This window comes from Perca flavescens, chromosome 13 (genome assembly GCF_004354835.1).
Source record: "Perca flavescens isolate YP-PL-M2 chromosome 13, PFLA_1.0, whole genome shotgun sequence".
NCBI lineage: Eukaryota > Metazoa > Chordata > Actinopteri > Perciformes > Percidae > Perca > Perca flavescens.
This window is the reverse complement of record NC_041343.1, coordinates 4,874,029-4,890,653: the sequence shown is the minus strand read 5'-3', so window position 1 is coordinate 4,890,653 and position 16,625 is coordinate 4,874,029. Positions and strand designations below refer to the sequence as shown.

Sequence of the window (16,625 nt, the reverse complement as noted above, 5' to 3'; positions counted from 1 at the left end):
CTCAGAAGAGATACGTCTCTAAAGACATTCCTACTCCCTATTGCACGTTCTGTCAACCTGAACAAACTGGAACTTTCCTACACATGGTCTGGGAGTGTGAACAGGTGCATGATCCATCCATCCATCCATCCATCTTCGTCCGCTTATCCGGTGTTGGGTCGCGGGGGGAGCAGCTCCAGCAGGGGACCCCAAACTTCCCTTTCCCGAGCAACATTAACCAGCTCCGACTGGGGGATCCCGAGGCGTTCCCAGGCCAGGTTGGAGATATAATCCCTCCACCTAGTCCTGGGTCTTCCCCGAGGCCTCCTCCCAGCTGGACGTGCCTGGAACACCTCCCTAGGGAGGCGCCCAGGGGGCATCCTTACCAGATGCCCGAACCACCTCAACTGGCTCCTTTCGACGCAAAAGAGCAGCGGCTCTACTCCGAGCTCCTCACGGATGACTGAGCTTCTCACCCTATCTCTAAGGGAGACGTCAGCCACCCTCCTGAGGAAACCCATTTCGGCCGCTTGTACCCTGGATCTCGTTCTTTCGGTCATGACCCAGCCTTCATGACCATAGGTGAGGGTAGGAACGAAAACTGACCGGTAGATCGAGAGCTTTGCCTTCTGGCTCAGCTCTCTTTTCGTCCTAACGGTGCGATAGATTGAATGCAATACCGCACCCGCTGCGCCCGATTCTCCGACCAATCTCCCGCTCCATTGTCCCCTCACTCGCGAACAAAACCCCAAGGTACTTGAACTCCTTCACTTGGGGTAAGGACTCATTCCCTACCTGGAGAAGGCATTCCATCGGTTTCCTGCTGAGAACCATGGCCTCCGATTTAGAGGTGCTGATCCTCATCCCAACCGCTTCACACTCGGTTGCGAACCGATCCAGTGAGTGCTGAAGGTCGCAGGCCGATGATGCCATCAGGACCACATCATCTGCAAAGAGCAGCGATGAGATCCCCAGCCCACCAAACTGCAACCCCCCCACCCCGACTACGCCTCGATATCCTGTCCATAAATATTACAAACAGGATTGGTGACAAAGCGCAGCCCTGGCGGAGGCCAACCCTCACCTGAAACGAGTCCGACTTACTACCGAGAACCCGGACACAGCTCTCACTTTGGTCATACAGAGATTGGATGGCCCTGAGTAGAGACCCCCTCACCCCATACTCCCGCAGCACCTCCCACAGAACCTCCCGGGGACCCGGTCATCGCCTTCTCCAAATCCACAAAACACATGTAGACCGGTTGGGCATACTCCCAGGCTCCCTCCAGGATCCTTGCGAGTGAAGAGCTGGTCCGTTGTTCCACGACCAGGACGGAATCCGCATTGTTCCTCCTCAACCCGAGGTTCGACTATCGGCCGAACCCTCCTTTCCAGCACCTTGGAGTAGACTTTACCAGGGAGGCTGAGAAGTGTGATACCCCTATAATTGGCACACACCCTCTGGTCCCCCTTTTTAAAAAGGGGAACCACCACCCCAGTCTGCCACTCCTTTGGCACCGTCCCAGACTTCCACGCAATGTTGAAGAGGCGTGTCAACCAGGACAGCCCCTCCACACCCAGAGCCTTGAGCATTTCTGGACGGATCTCATCAATCCCGGGGCTTTGCCACTGTGTAGTTGTTTGACTACATCAGTGACTTCCGCCTGGGAAATCGACGACAATCCCCCCGTTATCCTCCAGCTCTGCCTCTAACATAGAGGGCGTATTAGTCGGATTCAGGAGTTCCTCAAAGTGCTCCTTCCACCGCCCTATTACCTCCTCAGTTGAGGTCAACAGTGTCCCATCCTTACTGTACACAGCTTGGATGGTTCCCCGCTTCCCCCCTCCTGAGGTGGCGAACAGTTTTCCAGAAGCACTTTGGTGCCGACCGAAAGTCCTTCTCCATGTCTTCTCCAAACTTCTCCCACACCCGCTGCTTTGCCTCTTTCACGGCAGAGGCTGCAGCCTTCCGGGCCCTTCGGTACCCTGCAACTGCCTCCGAGGTCCTCCGGGATAAAATATCCCGGAAAGACTCCTTCTTCAGTCGGACGGCTTCCCTGACCACCGGTGTCCACCACGGTGTTCGTGGGTTACCGCCCCTTGAGGCACCTAAGACCCTAAGACCACAGCTCCTCGCCGCAGCTTCAGCAATGGAAACTTTGAACATTGTCCACTGGGTTCAATGCCCCCAGCCTCCACAGGGATGCACGAAAGCTCCGCCGGAGGTGTGAGTTGAAAGTCTGTCGGACAGGGGCCTCCTCCAGACGTTCCCAATTTACCCGCACTACACGTTTGGGCTTACCAGGTCTGTCCAGAGTCTTCCCCACCCCTGACCCAACTCACCACCAGATGGTGATCGGTTGACAGCTCTGCCCCTCTCTTCACCCGAGTGTCCAAAACATACGGCCTCAGATCAGATGAAACGATTATGAAATCGATCATTGACCTTCGCCCTAGGGTGCTCTGGTACCAGGTACACTTATGAGCATCCCTATGTTCGAACATGGTGTTCGTTATAGACAATCCATGACTAGCACAGAAGTCCAACAACAAACAACCACTCTGGTTTAGATCAGGAGGCCGTTCCTCCCAATCACGCCTCTCAGGTGTTTCCATCATTGCCCACGTGTGCGTTGAAGTCCCCCAGCAGAACAATGGAGTCCCCCACTGGAGCCCCATGCAGGACTCCAGTCAAGGTCTCCAAGAAGGCCGAATACTCCGAACTCCTGTTTGGTGCATATGCACAAACAACAGTCAGAGTTTTCCCCCACAACCCGCAGGCGTGGGGAGGCGACCCTCTCGTCCACCGGGTAAACTCCAACACAGCGGCGCTCAGCCGGGGCTTGTGAGTATCCCCACACCCGCCCGGCGCCTCACACCCTGGGCAACTCCGGAGAAGAAAAGAGTCCAACCCCTATCCAGGAGTATGGTTCCAGAACCGAGACTGTGCGTAGAGGTAAGCCCCACCAGATCTAACCGGTAGCGCTCCACCTCCCGCACCAGTTCCGGCTCCTTCCCCCACAGAGAGGTGACGTTCCACGTCCCCAGAGCCAGCGTCTGCCGCCCGGGTCTGGTCCGTCGAGGCCCCTGACCTTCACTGCCACCCATGTGGCATCGCACCCGACCCCAACGGTTCCTCCCACAGGTGGTGGGCCCATGGGCTACAGGTGCATGAGTTTTGGAATAATACAACAATATAATAATAATATCTGATGTGATAGGATGTCGAATTTGGATGTTTTGTTACTTAATGACAAGTCTAAATTACATCTGCTCGGGAGACAAAAGAAAATTTGGCTAGCCGGCTTAACCGCGACCAAGAAAATGATTTTTTGTTAATTTGTTTGTTTTTTCATTCTTTTCCTTGAGACCGCAGAGGGTGGTGGGTGGAAGAGGGGGGTTGTTCTTGTTCAAGTGTGTTTGTCTGTTCTGTTGTTGTTGTTGTTGTTTGAAATGAAAAAATAAATTAAAAATTGATCATTAAAAAAAAAAAATCTAAATGGTTGCTTATTAGTGTTTTGTCCATCGGCAAATTAATGAATGGACCATTATTTGTTTTAGCTCCGTTCACCACAGTTTCCCCCTAAAACAAACTTGTACGACTGAGACTGGGGAGATACAAGAAAAGGAAAGACTGAAAGATATGACACCAGTTGATTTTCATTATTACCACATATATTAAAGTCAGTGGCCATGGTCAATTGTTAACGAGTCACACCTGGCTCATTATCATTACATCACCAGGGAGATACAAAAACCTCATTGTAGCTGAGTGTGCTGGAGTCTGGAGTAGATCACAGAACACGATGAAAGCTGGATTTGAATTTACTATTTGCACTTCACACAGCTCTTTTAAAAGCACAGTGCTCGGTGTGACTGGGAGCTGTGAGACATGGCTGGTCTCCAATCACAACAGCGGCCTAAATGGCTATTGAGCCGCAGGAGAAGTACCTTCAGCTGCATGTGTAGCCCATGATGTCTCCGTCAGAGATGCTGACATGCTGGAGCTTGACATGCCAGACTCTGCTGGCTGTGTCTTGTAGAAGAGACAACTTGAAAGGCCTCACAGGCTTTGTGAGATAGAGGAGAGAGAGAGAGAGAGAGAGAGAGAGAGAGAGAGAGAGAGAGAGAGAGAGAGATTAAGGTATCCCTGGAAAAGAGAGGCAGAGTGTGACAGAGAGTGAGAGCAGATAGTTTGTACCTGGATGGTTGCCTCAAAATGCTACTTTATATTAACATCTCCATCAGGCATTATGAAAAAGAAAAGGGCATAAATAAGAATGCCTCTTAAGTTTCCCACATTGGTTTACAGAATGAAAAGTACTAAAGTTTGGACTGGCAGAATGTTTCATGATTCAGAATTCCCTGTTTGTTTTTTTCAATCCTTCATTCTCTTTTGGTGAATTTTTCTATCTTTAAAATTAGCTTGCAAAATAGCAAAGACTTGGCTGATTGACAGAATGAGTAAAACATGATACATCACCATGTGGAGACATTTTTAAACTAGACTACTGACTCTGTGAGGCTGTAGTTGCGCAGTGTGATGCTTTGAGCCAAATGGTAACATCAGCATGCTCCAATGTTCACAATGGCAATGCTATGATGTATGTTTAAAAGATTAGTTTGACCTGATGATGGTGCTACATCCAAAATGAGGGGATCTCCAAAGTTATTGCAATTTATCCTGAGGGGAAAATGAATGTCTGCGCCAACGTTCATGGCGACCTATGTAAAATCACAAAGCCCTTATTGGTGGCGCTAGAGGAAAAATCAAGGGATTACCAAAGTCATTAGGGTACATGTACCAAATTTTACAGCATTCAATCAAATAGTTGATGATATATATATAACTGATATTTAGCGGCGAAGGCCATATTGAAACTGATGAAATTCTTCTTTCTTCTGACAAATTAATTGCCTTTTTGAGGGACTTAACACTCAAAAACTCACCAAAATTGGCGGTTGCATCAAGCATGGTGAAAACTTACGTATTTTAAGGGTTTCGGGAATAGGCGCACAAAAATGGCTCGCTAGCGCCCCCTACAAAATAAAACATATGGAGCACCTGCAGTACGTCTAACGTAGACTGACAAAACGTGGTACACATATGTAACATGTCAAAACGTACAAAAAAGCTCATTGAGCCATACCCTAAACCCAACAGGAAGTCCGCCATTTTGAATCGAAATTTTTGTGATTTTGGCCATTTCCACATGTCGTACTTTAACAAACTCCTCCTAGAGATTTCATCCGATCGACTTCAAATTTGGTCTGTTTCATAAGACCTTAAAGATGAAAAGTTATTGAATTAATAAGAATTGTAATAGCGCAAAAAATGCGCAAGTTATAGAGGACCAACTTACTGTAGGAGGCCATCGAAACAGGAAGTGGGTGTAACTTGAGTATACATTGGCTAATTGGCTCGAAACCTTTCAGGATTCATAAGAGTCCAACCCTGACAACATCTACAGGCCGATATTGACTCAAAGTCATAGCGCCCCCTAGTGGCAACAGGAAGTAGACCTAAAAGTCAAGGTGCTATACTTTAACGATCTTTTCCTAGAGATTTCATCCGATCAACTTCAAATTCGTTTTGTGTCATCTCAAGACCTTTACGATGAAATGTTATTAAAAGCTTGAATTTTCGTCCAACGGTGTGGGCGTGGCGTGGTGGCCATTTTGAGCATTTATCGATGAACAAAGAAGTTATTGTAACTTAAGTGTACGTTCTCCAATTTCTCACGATTGACAAGAGTCCAGGCCTGAGGACATTTATAAGCAAAAATTGACTTTTGGTTATAGTGCCCCCTGGTGGCAACAGGAAATCAGCCTTATATGACAAACATCATCCGATTTACATGAAACTTATAATGTGTGGTCCACATGTGATACTGAGCCGCCCCCTATACTTTAACAACGCACATGTACTCAGATCACCTTTATGACTTTTGCACCGTTTAAGGTTGACTATTGTGTAAGGTATCATTGAACTCAGCAGAGAGGTCCTTTGTCATTGGTCATGGTTTTTCCCGCCCACTATGCTTTAGTCACGCCCCTTTTTTATAACTAATGACCCCTTTGATGTACACTATTGTTTGAGGTATCATTGAACTCAACAGAGAGTTCCATTTTCATTGGTCATGGTTTGGCCCGCCCCCTATGCTTTAGCCCCCTTTCCCAGCTAATGAACTGTATGACGTAGAGTCTTGTGTGAGGTATCATTGAACTCAGCAGAGAGTTCCATTTTCATTGGTGATGAATTGCAGTGTCTGAGTGCCGCGCAAATGCACGGTCGCAAGGAGCGGCGTCCACCAGTAACCCCGACGTGCAATGAGGTGCGAGGGCCCATCCAAGGCTGCTTGCAGCTTTAATTCAGTTTAGACCAATGTTTCTCAAATGGGTGTACTAGTACCCCTGGGGGTACTTTGGAGTACTGCAGGGGGTACAGATTTATTTAATGTATAATTACTAAAATAATTATACTATAATAAAGAATACATTTAGTGATGGATTCTAACCATTTGAAATAGCACTAAGTGTTTTTCAGTTACAAAGTTGTTTTTTCTTTTTTTATCTACAATTTTTTTTTGCGCTGTTAAGGGGGTACTTGGCTGAGAAAATATTTCAAAGGGACGGCATTATTGAAAGAATTTGAGAAGCACTGATTTATATCAAAGTGGAGAACCGACAATGGGCACTTTTTATATTTTTATTTTTAGAAAAAAAGAAACACATCAAAAACATCTATAAGCCTTTCAGATTTTGTTTTTGTTTTTCTCCAATTTAATGAAAAACAATATTTTGTCAAGCCACTGAGAAGAAGTAGATTTCCAACAAGTTAAATTACATGACATGCTACAGCATAAGTGATGTAAAAACTAAACTAAGTTTTTTCTTTCGTAAAATGGCGCACATTTTGTGCAACATCAACCATTGCAATAAGTGCAAAGTGCTTTAGAGAATAATTTTTAGACATTATCTACAGTCGTTGAGAAGATGAAAATAAATTACTGACGTTGCAAGACGAGTTGTATCATCCGTCACATTTGTCATCATTTTGCCAGCTGAGAACATTTGGATATAAACAAGAATAGCAAATGATGAGAACAACACTAGCATGTGAAACAGAATGACCTCAAATAACTTCAGATGGATTTATTCGTCATACTGCTGGAGGCTGTTGCTGGGCCTCCTCCTCGGGGGTCCTAGACTTAGAATTGGCTCTGAGGCATAATACTCTATGAGCAAGGCAGACTGAGTCAGTTGAATTTTAAACTGTCCTTGACTGAATCACTGTGAAGATGAATCATGCTGAATTAAGACAAGTTATTTGTTTAGTGATCACAGTGCATGCCAACTCTTTTTTAATGTGACACTATAGCAATCTGACCACCACTATTTCAGTCATACATAGTGAACATTTTACAAAATGGATTTGAACATATGGAATGCAGGCAGTGATCTGATGATGCACAGTGCTGGAGGATTCCTCTCGTCTTATTGCGCAGGATGATACCGCAGCTCCGCTACGGCTTTACACTCCAACCCACCTTAAAACGGTTCCCTATGGTGCTGCGTTCAGGCCCTACGTGAAAATCGGGAAAATCCCAAAACCCTTTTATGACCCAGAAGTCAGAAACTTGCAGTTTTGGAGCCTATATGGATCCCAATTCCTCTGACCCACACTAAATTTTGTGTCATGCATAAACACCTACAGTCGAGCAATGGTAGTATTACTGTCTTTTAAACAAGCAAGAGGTAGCCTATTTTCATTGCATTTACAGGCTAACCACCTGTTGGATTCATCCATCTGTGGTTGGGACTGTGCCATTCTGAATGCATAGCTATAGTTTACTACAAACAATGAACAAATTTATTAAAATCCAGGCCTGTCTTTGTAAGAAGGACGTTTCAGTCTTACCCATCCATATAGGCTACTAATAGGTTTTATACTATAGGGCCTAATGATACTATTTTTGCCTTCTGTTTTATGATTGTTTTGACCGCAGCTTGCTGTATCCTAATGTGTTCTAACTTTACTACAAAAACGGTTAGCAAGTAGGCCTATTTAAAAAAAAGAAATTACCCTATATCATGATATTATTGCTATCATTATAAATGTAAGTGCGTTTAGGGTGAAAATGCCAATAATTAAAAAGCTGGTCCTCTTTCTAGCCGCCATGAGCACACTGAGGTGGTTTCCTTTAACCAAAGCCTGAAATCTCCGTGTATTTCCATATTCATTGAACGCAACACACCAGCTGGGAAACCGACAGCGCAGGTGACCAATCAGCGGCCGGGACTTCTTCCCACGCACCTCAGTGAAACCAGTGCGGAGGCGGGGCCGCGGTTATTTAGGAGCTCGCGCCTGGTTTCACTGCGTCGTGTGCTCTCGTCCCATTGGCGCAGGTGATCCGTCTCAGGATGCGAGAGGAGAGCGGAGGAGAGGGGAAGAGAGAGGGGAATGCGCCGATGGAAAAGTGTCCAGGGCTCGGTTAACAAGAAAACAGGATACCGGCCCGCTTCAGTTCGTTCTTGGGACATTCGGCGATGAGAGATTCACCGAAAGGGGCACTTTGAGATATGATGAGGTTTATTTCTGGTCGGCAATAGTACTATGATTTGGTATGTGGCCACTTTGATAGCAAGTGTATTCAGCACCCGAGGAACGGCCGCTCAAGGTGAGTCGAAGTGCAGTATCTGCATACACCGGCGCCTATTGTTCAAGTTTTAACTTACCTTTTTTTTCCTTTAAAAAGCAACCTTTTTCCCGCTTGTCTGTTAGCTAACTTTGGATATGTCGCTTGTATGTTAAACTCGTCATAGCCTACTTTACGCCATGAAGTTCATACGTGTGTTCATCACCGCACCTGAGAGGAGCCCGGTGGTTAATGATGAGGGAAACGGACCAAGTTAACCGTTAGCTACATGAATAGTAACGGAGCTTAATTCCCACGGAGGATAAGCAACTCTTCGGGTTAAACCTGTTTTTTAAGGCGGACAACCTGCTCATTCCCACTGCAATACATCATGGGCGTGCGTGTTAAATGGCACTATCGGAGTTGTGACGTTTTGGGCTGGTTTTGCAGTCTGTTAGGGTTGACATTTCTCCCAAAATGTGTGAGTTTGGAGCTCCATGACATAGCCACTGGACTGTAGCAGCCGGCTACACTGAGCTGCACACTGGCTGCTAGCGTTTCGTGAGATGTGAAGGCAAATGTGATTAGCGTAGTGCACTGGTGTAGATGTCATTAAAATGCTATGAGTGGATTAACCTCTTCCTGGCGAGAGCTGTTTGTGCTAACTGTGAGTCAGCCCGCCTCTGTCCGTTAGAGGGAGCGCTTTCTGAGCCAGCACCGCGTCAGGGTGAATCGCAACGGTCCCCAGCACTCCCAGACTGCTTCTCACTCAGCTATGTGGGATGCAACTTTGATAACATGTGTGATGACTTCATGGGAGCCTTAAACTATTTTCTACTAATCTAAATGTGCTTTTCTTGTGAAAAAGAGCCATCGGTCTTGTTTGACAAAAATGGCTCCATGGGTTAGAGATCTTTCAACCATGCCACCTTGCAGCTGACCCCCGACCTCCTGTAGAGGGCTGAAAGAGATGGGTTATTGTTGTGTCTGAAAGCCACACTGATGGAGGGTGGGTCACCTCAGTTTAACCTTTCACGATATTATAAAGAGGGCTGCAACTAATGATCATTTCCACTATCATCATCAAATAATCTGCTGATTATTGTCTAATGTTTGGACTACAAAATGTCAGAAAATAATGTAAAAATAAAAAAAAATGCCGATAACAATTTCCCAAAGCTCAAATTGAAATATTCACATTACTTCTTTTGTCCAAAACAGAAAGGTTCAGAATACTATGATAGAATACTAAAAAAAACAGGAACTATTCACATTTCAGAAGCTGAAACCAGTGTATTTTGATGATTTGTGCTTTAAAAAACATAAACATTTTGATGATCGATAATCTATATATTAATTACAGCTCTAATACAGCTCTAATTATAAATTGCATCATCCTCTAGTAGGCGGACTGGTGTATCATTTGGCGGTCTGACACTGTGCATTGTGTGCATGTGAGCTTGTCTCTCATCGATGACGACAGGGACACGTGGTGAGGGAGTAAAGCTGTAGCAGCATCACACCATACTTTTTATAAAAAGGAATCCCTGCTACTTTTGCCCCCCTCCTTCTTTCCCTCCCTGCCACTCATCTTTAGAGGAGAGATGGAGAAAATTGGGACAGTGTCTGTGCTTCAGCATCACTGATTAGATGATTAAGAAAGGAGCGCATTATGATACAAACAAGCTTTCCTTCACTGCGTGTTAAACTTTTGATGCCAAATCTTGTTTATGTTTATTTTTGTTGACATCCTTCTGGCATGCAACATGGGCTCGGCTGGCTGCACGGCAAACTGTAAGGCCTAAGTAATGTCCTGCCTAAAGAGGATACACTTAAGCATCGTCTGCCAAAAGAGGGAGACTTAGGGAGATGTTTTTAAGCGGCTTCCCTTGTCTCTTCCACGGTTGGGAGAGCCGGCAACTTGGCATAAATGAGCACTAACTTCTGAGGAAGAGCAACTGTGACCGGACTTGTTTTGTAAAGACTGTCCCTTCAGTTAATGTAACTGGTCATGCATATGGTCCTTGTCCCGTGCTTTAACACATGGACAGAGCTCTCAGTACTCTGCAGTGTCCGTGCTGTGCACACACAGACACACACAAACAAAGGCAAACACACTAGCCGTCAGAAGCTGCGCAGGGTAGCATCCTTCTGGCCGAGTGCTGCTGTCTCCAGCTGGCAGCTGGCAAATGCCTCGACTTTTGCCAGTGATAACCCTGGACCTGAGCCAGACTGTCTCTCTTTCTCTCTGTTCTCCCCTCCTCTCTGGTTTCCTCTTTTTCTCACCTGGTTTCATCTCTCCTTCCCTCCCTCCCTCCCTACTCTCACTTTTCCTGTCTGACTCAGGTCCTCGTCGCCATCCCATCCTCTTCCCGTCTCTCGTCTCTCCTGCATGCTCCGCCCTGTCGTCTTCCTCTTCCGTACACTCGGATGAACTTGTTTCCCTCCAGGTTTCAAGTGGCCTCTCTCAGCATGGCAGTGTAGCCGAGGGAAGGGAACATGGTGGGTTGTGTTAATGGAGGCTCAGGGCGCGCTCCACAGCAACCGTCTGCTGCCATTCACACACACACGCACTTGTTACCCCTACCCATGCACACATACACACACGCAGAACATACACACACATGTCAACACGCAAGCATCCCCTGGGGGAGCCGTGTGTCTTTAACCAGGATCTGAACATATGCCCACTAACAGGCTGTCTGCCCTGGACTAAGTTGGACTAATTATGATTAAGCTGTGAGATAAATGCCACTTGGTTGCTCAATAAATACATATGCCACAACATGCCAAGAGGGCTAGGGACCGATGGGGATAGAGGAGGAAGGACTGATGCATACCTGCCAACATTTAAGTTTCAAAATCCGGTGTTAAATATGTAAGTAAATAATTAACCAGATGTATAATTGTTATTTGTCTTTATGTTGTGGCAAAACATCAGTCTATCACAGAAACACTGCAGTTTAGCAGTGGTACAAAACAAATACATTTTTTATCAATTTATCATATCAATAATGAAATCCATTATTTGTTAAGAAATTGTTGTCCCAATCCGTAGACTATAAGCCAGGACTGCATGATTAATCTAATTGCAATCGCAATGTCACTCATAACTACAGTATAACCGCAAAAAGTGTGCGATTTAATTAAACAAAAAGGTGTGCTGTGTGCATGACACTCTATGTGCGCTGCAGTCTCCACGTTGGGCGGGAACCACAGGGGAGACGTTCTCTCCAGGGCCAATGCTCTTTCGGGGGTAACACCCTTCACTTTACCGACAGTATTAACAACAGATGAAGCCACCGTGTCTTGAGAAGCTTGTTGTTAAAGTTGTAGTGCGTAGTTTCTGTCGCCCCCATGAGGAATTCTAAGTAATGACAACAACACAATCGTACACACCAATCAGGAGTCTATGTTTAGGCAGCAGCGCGCGTGTCGTGTATGGTCACGTAGAGTATCAGAAGTGAAGAGGGTTTCAGAGCATGCAGACTTTAAGCAGAGGTTGTAGAATTATATTTTGTAATTTAATCACTAGAGAATTTGTATTTTTCTTATTTATTCTATGTCTTTCATTTGTACTGTTGAGCAAAGAAAAAATATCTATTTTGAAAATATTTGTTATTTATTTAATTTTGTAATATTGCATATTTTTTGGGTATGTATTTCTTCTTATGCTTGTTTAACTTTGTATGTTCAAGTAGAGGAATACTCACATTTTTTGTATTTTGTGCATTTTCCTTGATAATCAAGCATGTATACCATTATATCGCAACCGCAGTATTGTAAATCGCAATATGACCTTTTCTCCAAATTGTGCAGCCCTACTATAAACAATGTATACTATTCATGTAAGGTAGTATGGTAACCATGGTAACCCATATGTGAATCAGCAGGTGTGTGCAGGGATTTTCCCTGATGAACTGGGTAAAGTTAACCCATTATTGCGTTGGCGCTATGTCGACCCCACACTAGGTCATGTTTTATCCCAATTATTTTTCAGTGCGATTACTTGGTGAACTCTTTGTGCCACCAGAGAGATAAATACACCCATAATGCACAGTAAAGTGCTGCATGACTTGCTGTCAGTCTCCAGAATTTGATTTGATGTGGGTCCATGTAGAGCTGATTATGCAGGATGACTAACATTAACCGTCAAAAACTATAATTTGGGTTAGGACCTGTTGGTCTGTATGAAAACGGCACAAGAACATGTCTCTTAACCTGAAAAATAGTTGTATGTAATGTCTTTTGTGGCTCTGGAGCCTACAAAGACCTACATGATGCTGCTATCTACCCTCTCTAATCTCAGCAGCAATTTGATAACAAGATTAGTTTATCATAAACTAGTTGGCCCAATAGTAGTTAGTTAGCAGTAGTTAAAATTAGCTTCAACCATAATGAACTCAACTCAGGCTGCATATAACTGAGCCGCCCTCTCTCTCCATTGCCGCTGCCTCGGTTGAAGTTGTGCTTATATTGGGAACAATGGAAGTGGTGCTAACCTCTCGCTGTCGGAGCACCTTTGATCCATCCACTCTCTCTAGGAATTGGATTTAGTTGGATTACATTTACACCTTACTCTGAAACACATCTGTGTTCTGCACTTTAGACTTATATTTTGTAAAGCTGCAACAATTACAATTGATTATTTTGATTAGTTGATGGATGGAAAATAAATAAGCAACTATTTTGATAATCTATTCATCATTTTGAGTTATTTTTCTTAGGAAAAATGCCAAATTCTCTGGTTCCAGTTTCTTACATGGGCATATTGTTCTGGTTTTTCTATGATAGTAAACTGTACAACCTTTGTTTTGGACATCAGAAGATGGCACCTTCAACTTTGGGAAAAATCAAGTATTTTCTGACATTAAGAAACCAAGTGATTAATTGAGTGCCGGTGCCTAATTCATTTTATTCCCTGAAATGTCCCTGCTATCCCTGTTTTTTGATGATCCCTACAGTATGATCACTTAATGAGTGTTCTCCCAGTAAGTGGGTGGCTGCTTGGCAAAAACAAAGCTGCTGACCAAGAAAAGGCTTGTTCACCGCATGGATTAAAATCCTGTGGGTGTTGAGCATTTTCTCACTGAAGGACTCTCATCGTTGTGTTGAGTGTTCTGTGTGGCTTAGGGCTCACGATACATTGTTTTAGCATCACCATTGCGATGTGCGCATGTGCAGTAGTCACATTGCACTACGTGTAATGTAAATGCTACAGCACAATTTTGTTGCTGCTTGTAACAAAAGGAAAACTTGCACTGTTCTCATTACACGTCTAATGTTACCGGCCGACCCTTTCAGGCCAAATAATAATAAATTATTTCCAAATAGAGCTATTCAAGTAATCAAAAATCCAGCATTTCTTTTCATATTTCAATATATATCGCAGATTTTTTTTTTATTGCAATGTCAGTTTTTTCCAATATAGTGCAGCCTTAATGTGGCTTTAGACACATTAGGTTTTAATTAGGAATGCTCCGATCTGGCCTTTTTAATTGATCTGATACCGATCACTCCTGTTCATGACTAAATGACTCAACATATTTTAACATATAACTTGTCAGTATCTCATCAGTTCACTTATATTTTTGCCAATCTTCCAACCTGGATTTTGCCAGTGGACTTGAGGCCCAGTTGGATGAGGCTGCATCTTATCTGCATAACCCCCACCAGTCTATTTTTATGCTTTCAGGACTTCAAAAGGCTCATTTCCTTTCTGTACTGTACATGTTCTTTAAAGTGTGTGTGTGTGTGTGTGTGTGTGTGTGTGTGTGTGTGTGTGTGTGTGTGTGTGTGTGTGTGTGTGTGTGTGTTTGTGTGTCTGTGTGTTCCTTGGCGCAGGTTTTCAGCTTGGTACACACCTCTATTTTTGTGTCCGACTTTAAGTTGCCCCCCTGTTTGAGACTGTCTTAGCCGCTGTGTGGTCTTATGGGGCCTTAAGTGGCCAAAGTATCACCATACCACGGTCTTATTAGCTTGTTAATCTATTTATTAACAGCTGTTTAGTTGTTGTGATTACTGGGCTGACACTAAAAGGTTTCTGCAGAGGGAGCACTTCTCTCCCCTCTATCCTTGATACCAACAAAAATAGCATGTGGTGTGTTTAGCTAAGTAATCAACTGGGCTGGCCAGTAGGGCTGCAACTAACAATTATTTTCATTATCAATTTATTTTGACAATATTTATAATCTATAAAATGGCCGAAAATAATGAAAAATGTCCATTCCTTTTTTTTGGGGGCTTTTCCACCTATAATTTGATAGGACAGCTAGGTGAGAAAGGTGAGAGAGAGGGGGAAGACATGAGGGAAATCGTCACAGGTCGGATTTGAACCCTGGACCTCTGCGTCGAGGCATAAACCTCTCAGTATATGTGAACCTGCTCTACCCATTGACATATATATAATGGACCAACAGAGCCCGTTGCTCTGGACGGAGACCAGTGAAGGCTATTAGAAGCACTTTTCCGGTGATCTCTTGCTTTACTGCGCAGCCTCCAACTGAGAGAGACAACGTAAATGTGACGTGAGCAACGTGTCTGAAAGTTGTAAGTCTTCTGGTAGCTGTGCCAAGAGAAATCTCAATCATTTCCAATCTTACAGAGATGGAGAGCGTAGGTATATGTAAGGAGATAACATAGGCACAGGCTAATTATTGCTAACTAAAATGCTAGTTAACATTAGTAATTAAACCTAAACAGCTCATGTAAGTCGAAACTGCCTGCAAGCTTCTCCTGTACTATACGGTAATTCCTCTACTATGCGACAGTAAGTCACTTGGTTATGACACAATCGTTAGCTTATTTTTACAAAAACGTCTGCTATGGAGCCATAACGTGAGGTACAAGGTAATGGAGCCTTTTATACATTGTCGTGTTTCTTTAGAAGTAAACAACGGACAAATAGAGTCTTTAAACGCTTCAGATGTAAAGTTATTTGCAGTCAAGTGACGTTAAAAAAAATGGCGGTCAGTGTAATGCTAACAAGAGATGATACCTTTGTAGCAACAAAATGGCGCCATCGGAGGTTTGAGTTCTGAAGCAAAGCTTACCCCCTTGGCTCTACCCACTGAACCAACCCGGCAACGAAAAATATCCATTCCAGTTTTGTAGAGCCCAAGGTGATGTCCTAAATGTCTTATGTCCAACCAACTGTCCAAAACCCAAATAGATTCAGTTTACTGTGATATAAAACAGAAATGTATAGAAAATACTCCCATTGGAGAGGTTGAGAATCTGTTTTACTTGGTATCCATGGATCATGTACAGCTCTGCGTTATAATCTGCTGTGGACGGTTGGTGCTCCATGTACAGAAGCCTTCACCCCCACTGAGCCTAATGAAAAGTAGCACCCCTGTTGCCTTGGGCAAATGGCACACTTCTTAAAAGTCACCAACCTTTAGATGGCAATCAACCTGGTATTTGGGCCAAGGAGCAGTGACTGGCAGCTGATGTGAGACCCCCAGCTCCCAGCAGCCTCTATTTTGGTTCAGTGAACTAATCTGCTGGGGCTATTCTTAATATCACTGTATATTATTAAGTAGTAAAATTAAGAGTTGAGAAAGTATCAATAATTGACAACTGTTTGTGTGTTTGTTGGCAGTGCAATATTCACTCTCTTCTATATAATTTCACAACAATGTGTTGTGCACATTTAGCTTTTATTTTCCACAGGAAACCCATATTTGTTAAGCTCTAAGCGGCTACCAATAGCCAAGCGTAGGCTGCTATGGTTTGAGTTGTGTCTCTAAGAGAGAGAGTGGAATATGCGTACTGGCGGTGTCAAAAATAGATTTTTTAATTGTACATAGATTCTAAATTGAAACATTTTCAATATCCATTTGTTTGCTTTCTCGCCTGCTTTTTTTGTGTGTTTTACCACTGCCATGCCTCTTTCGGAGACTAGCAGCAGGTCCTGAGTGTATTGATTCCAGTCGGAGAAGTGAAAGCGAACACAGATTAGCACCGATTCTTTCACCCCATAGTCACCAAAGTTAATATTGGACC

At 44.1% G+C, this 16,625-nt stretch overlaps 1 protein-coding gene across 6 annotated transcripts in view; it reads left to right on the top strand.

Moving 5' to 3' along the window:
* Nucleotides 1-8,394: 8,394 nt before the first annotated feature.
* Nucleotides 8,395-16,625, top strand: part of igsf9bb (immunoglobulin superfamily, member 9Bb) — a 137,880-nt gene continuing 129,649 nt past the window's right edge. For all 6 annotated transcript variants that reach the window (XM_028594646.1, XM_028594643.1, XM_028594644.1 and 3 more), the window contains exon 1: nucleotides 8,395-8,660. In XM_028594646.1, the coding sequence (XP_028450447.1) occupies nucleotides 8,597-8,660 (64 nt within the window). In that variant the 5' untranslated portion in view covers nucleotides 8,395-8,596. The remainder of the gene's footprint in view (nucleotides 8,661-16,625) is intronic.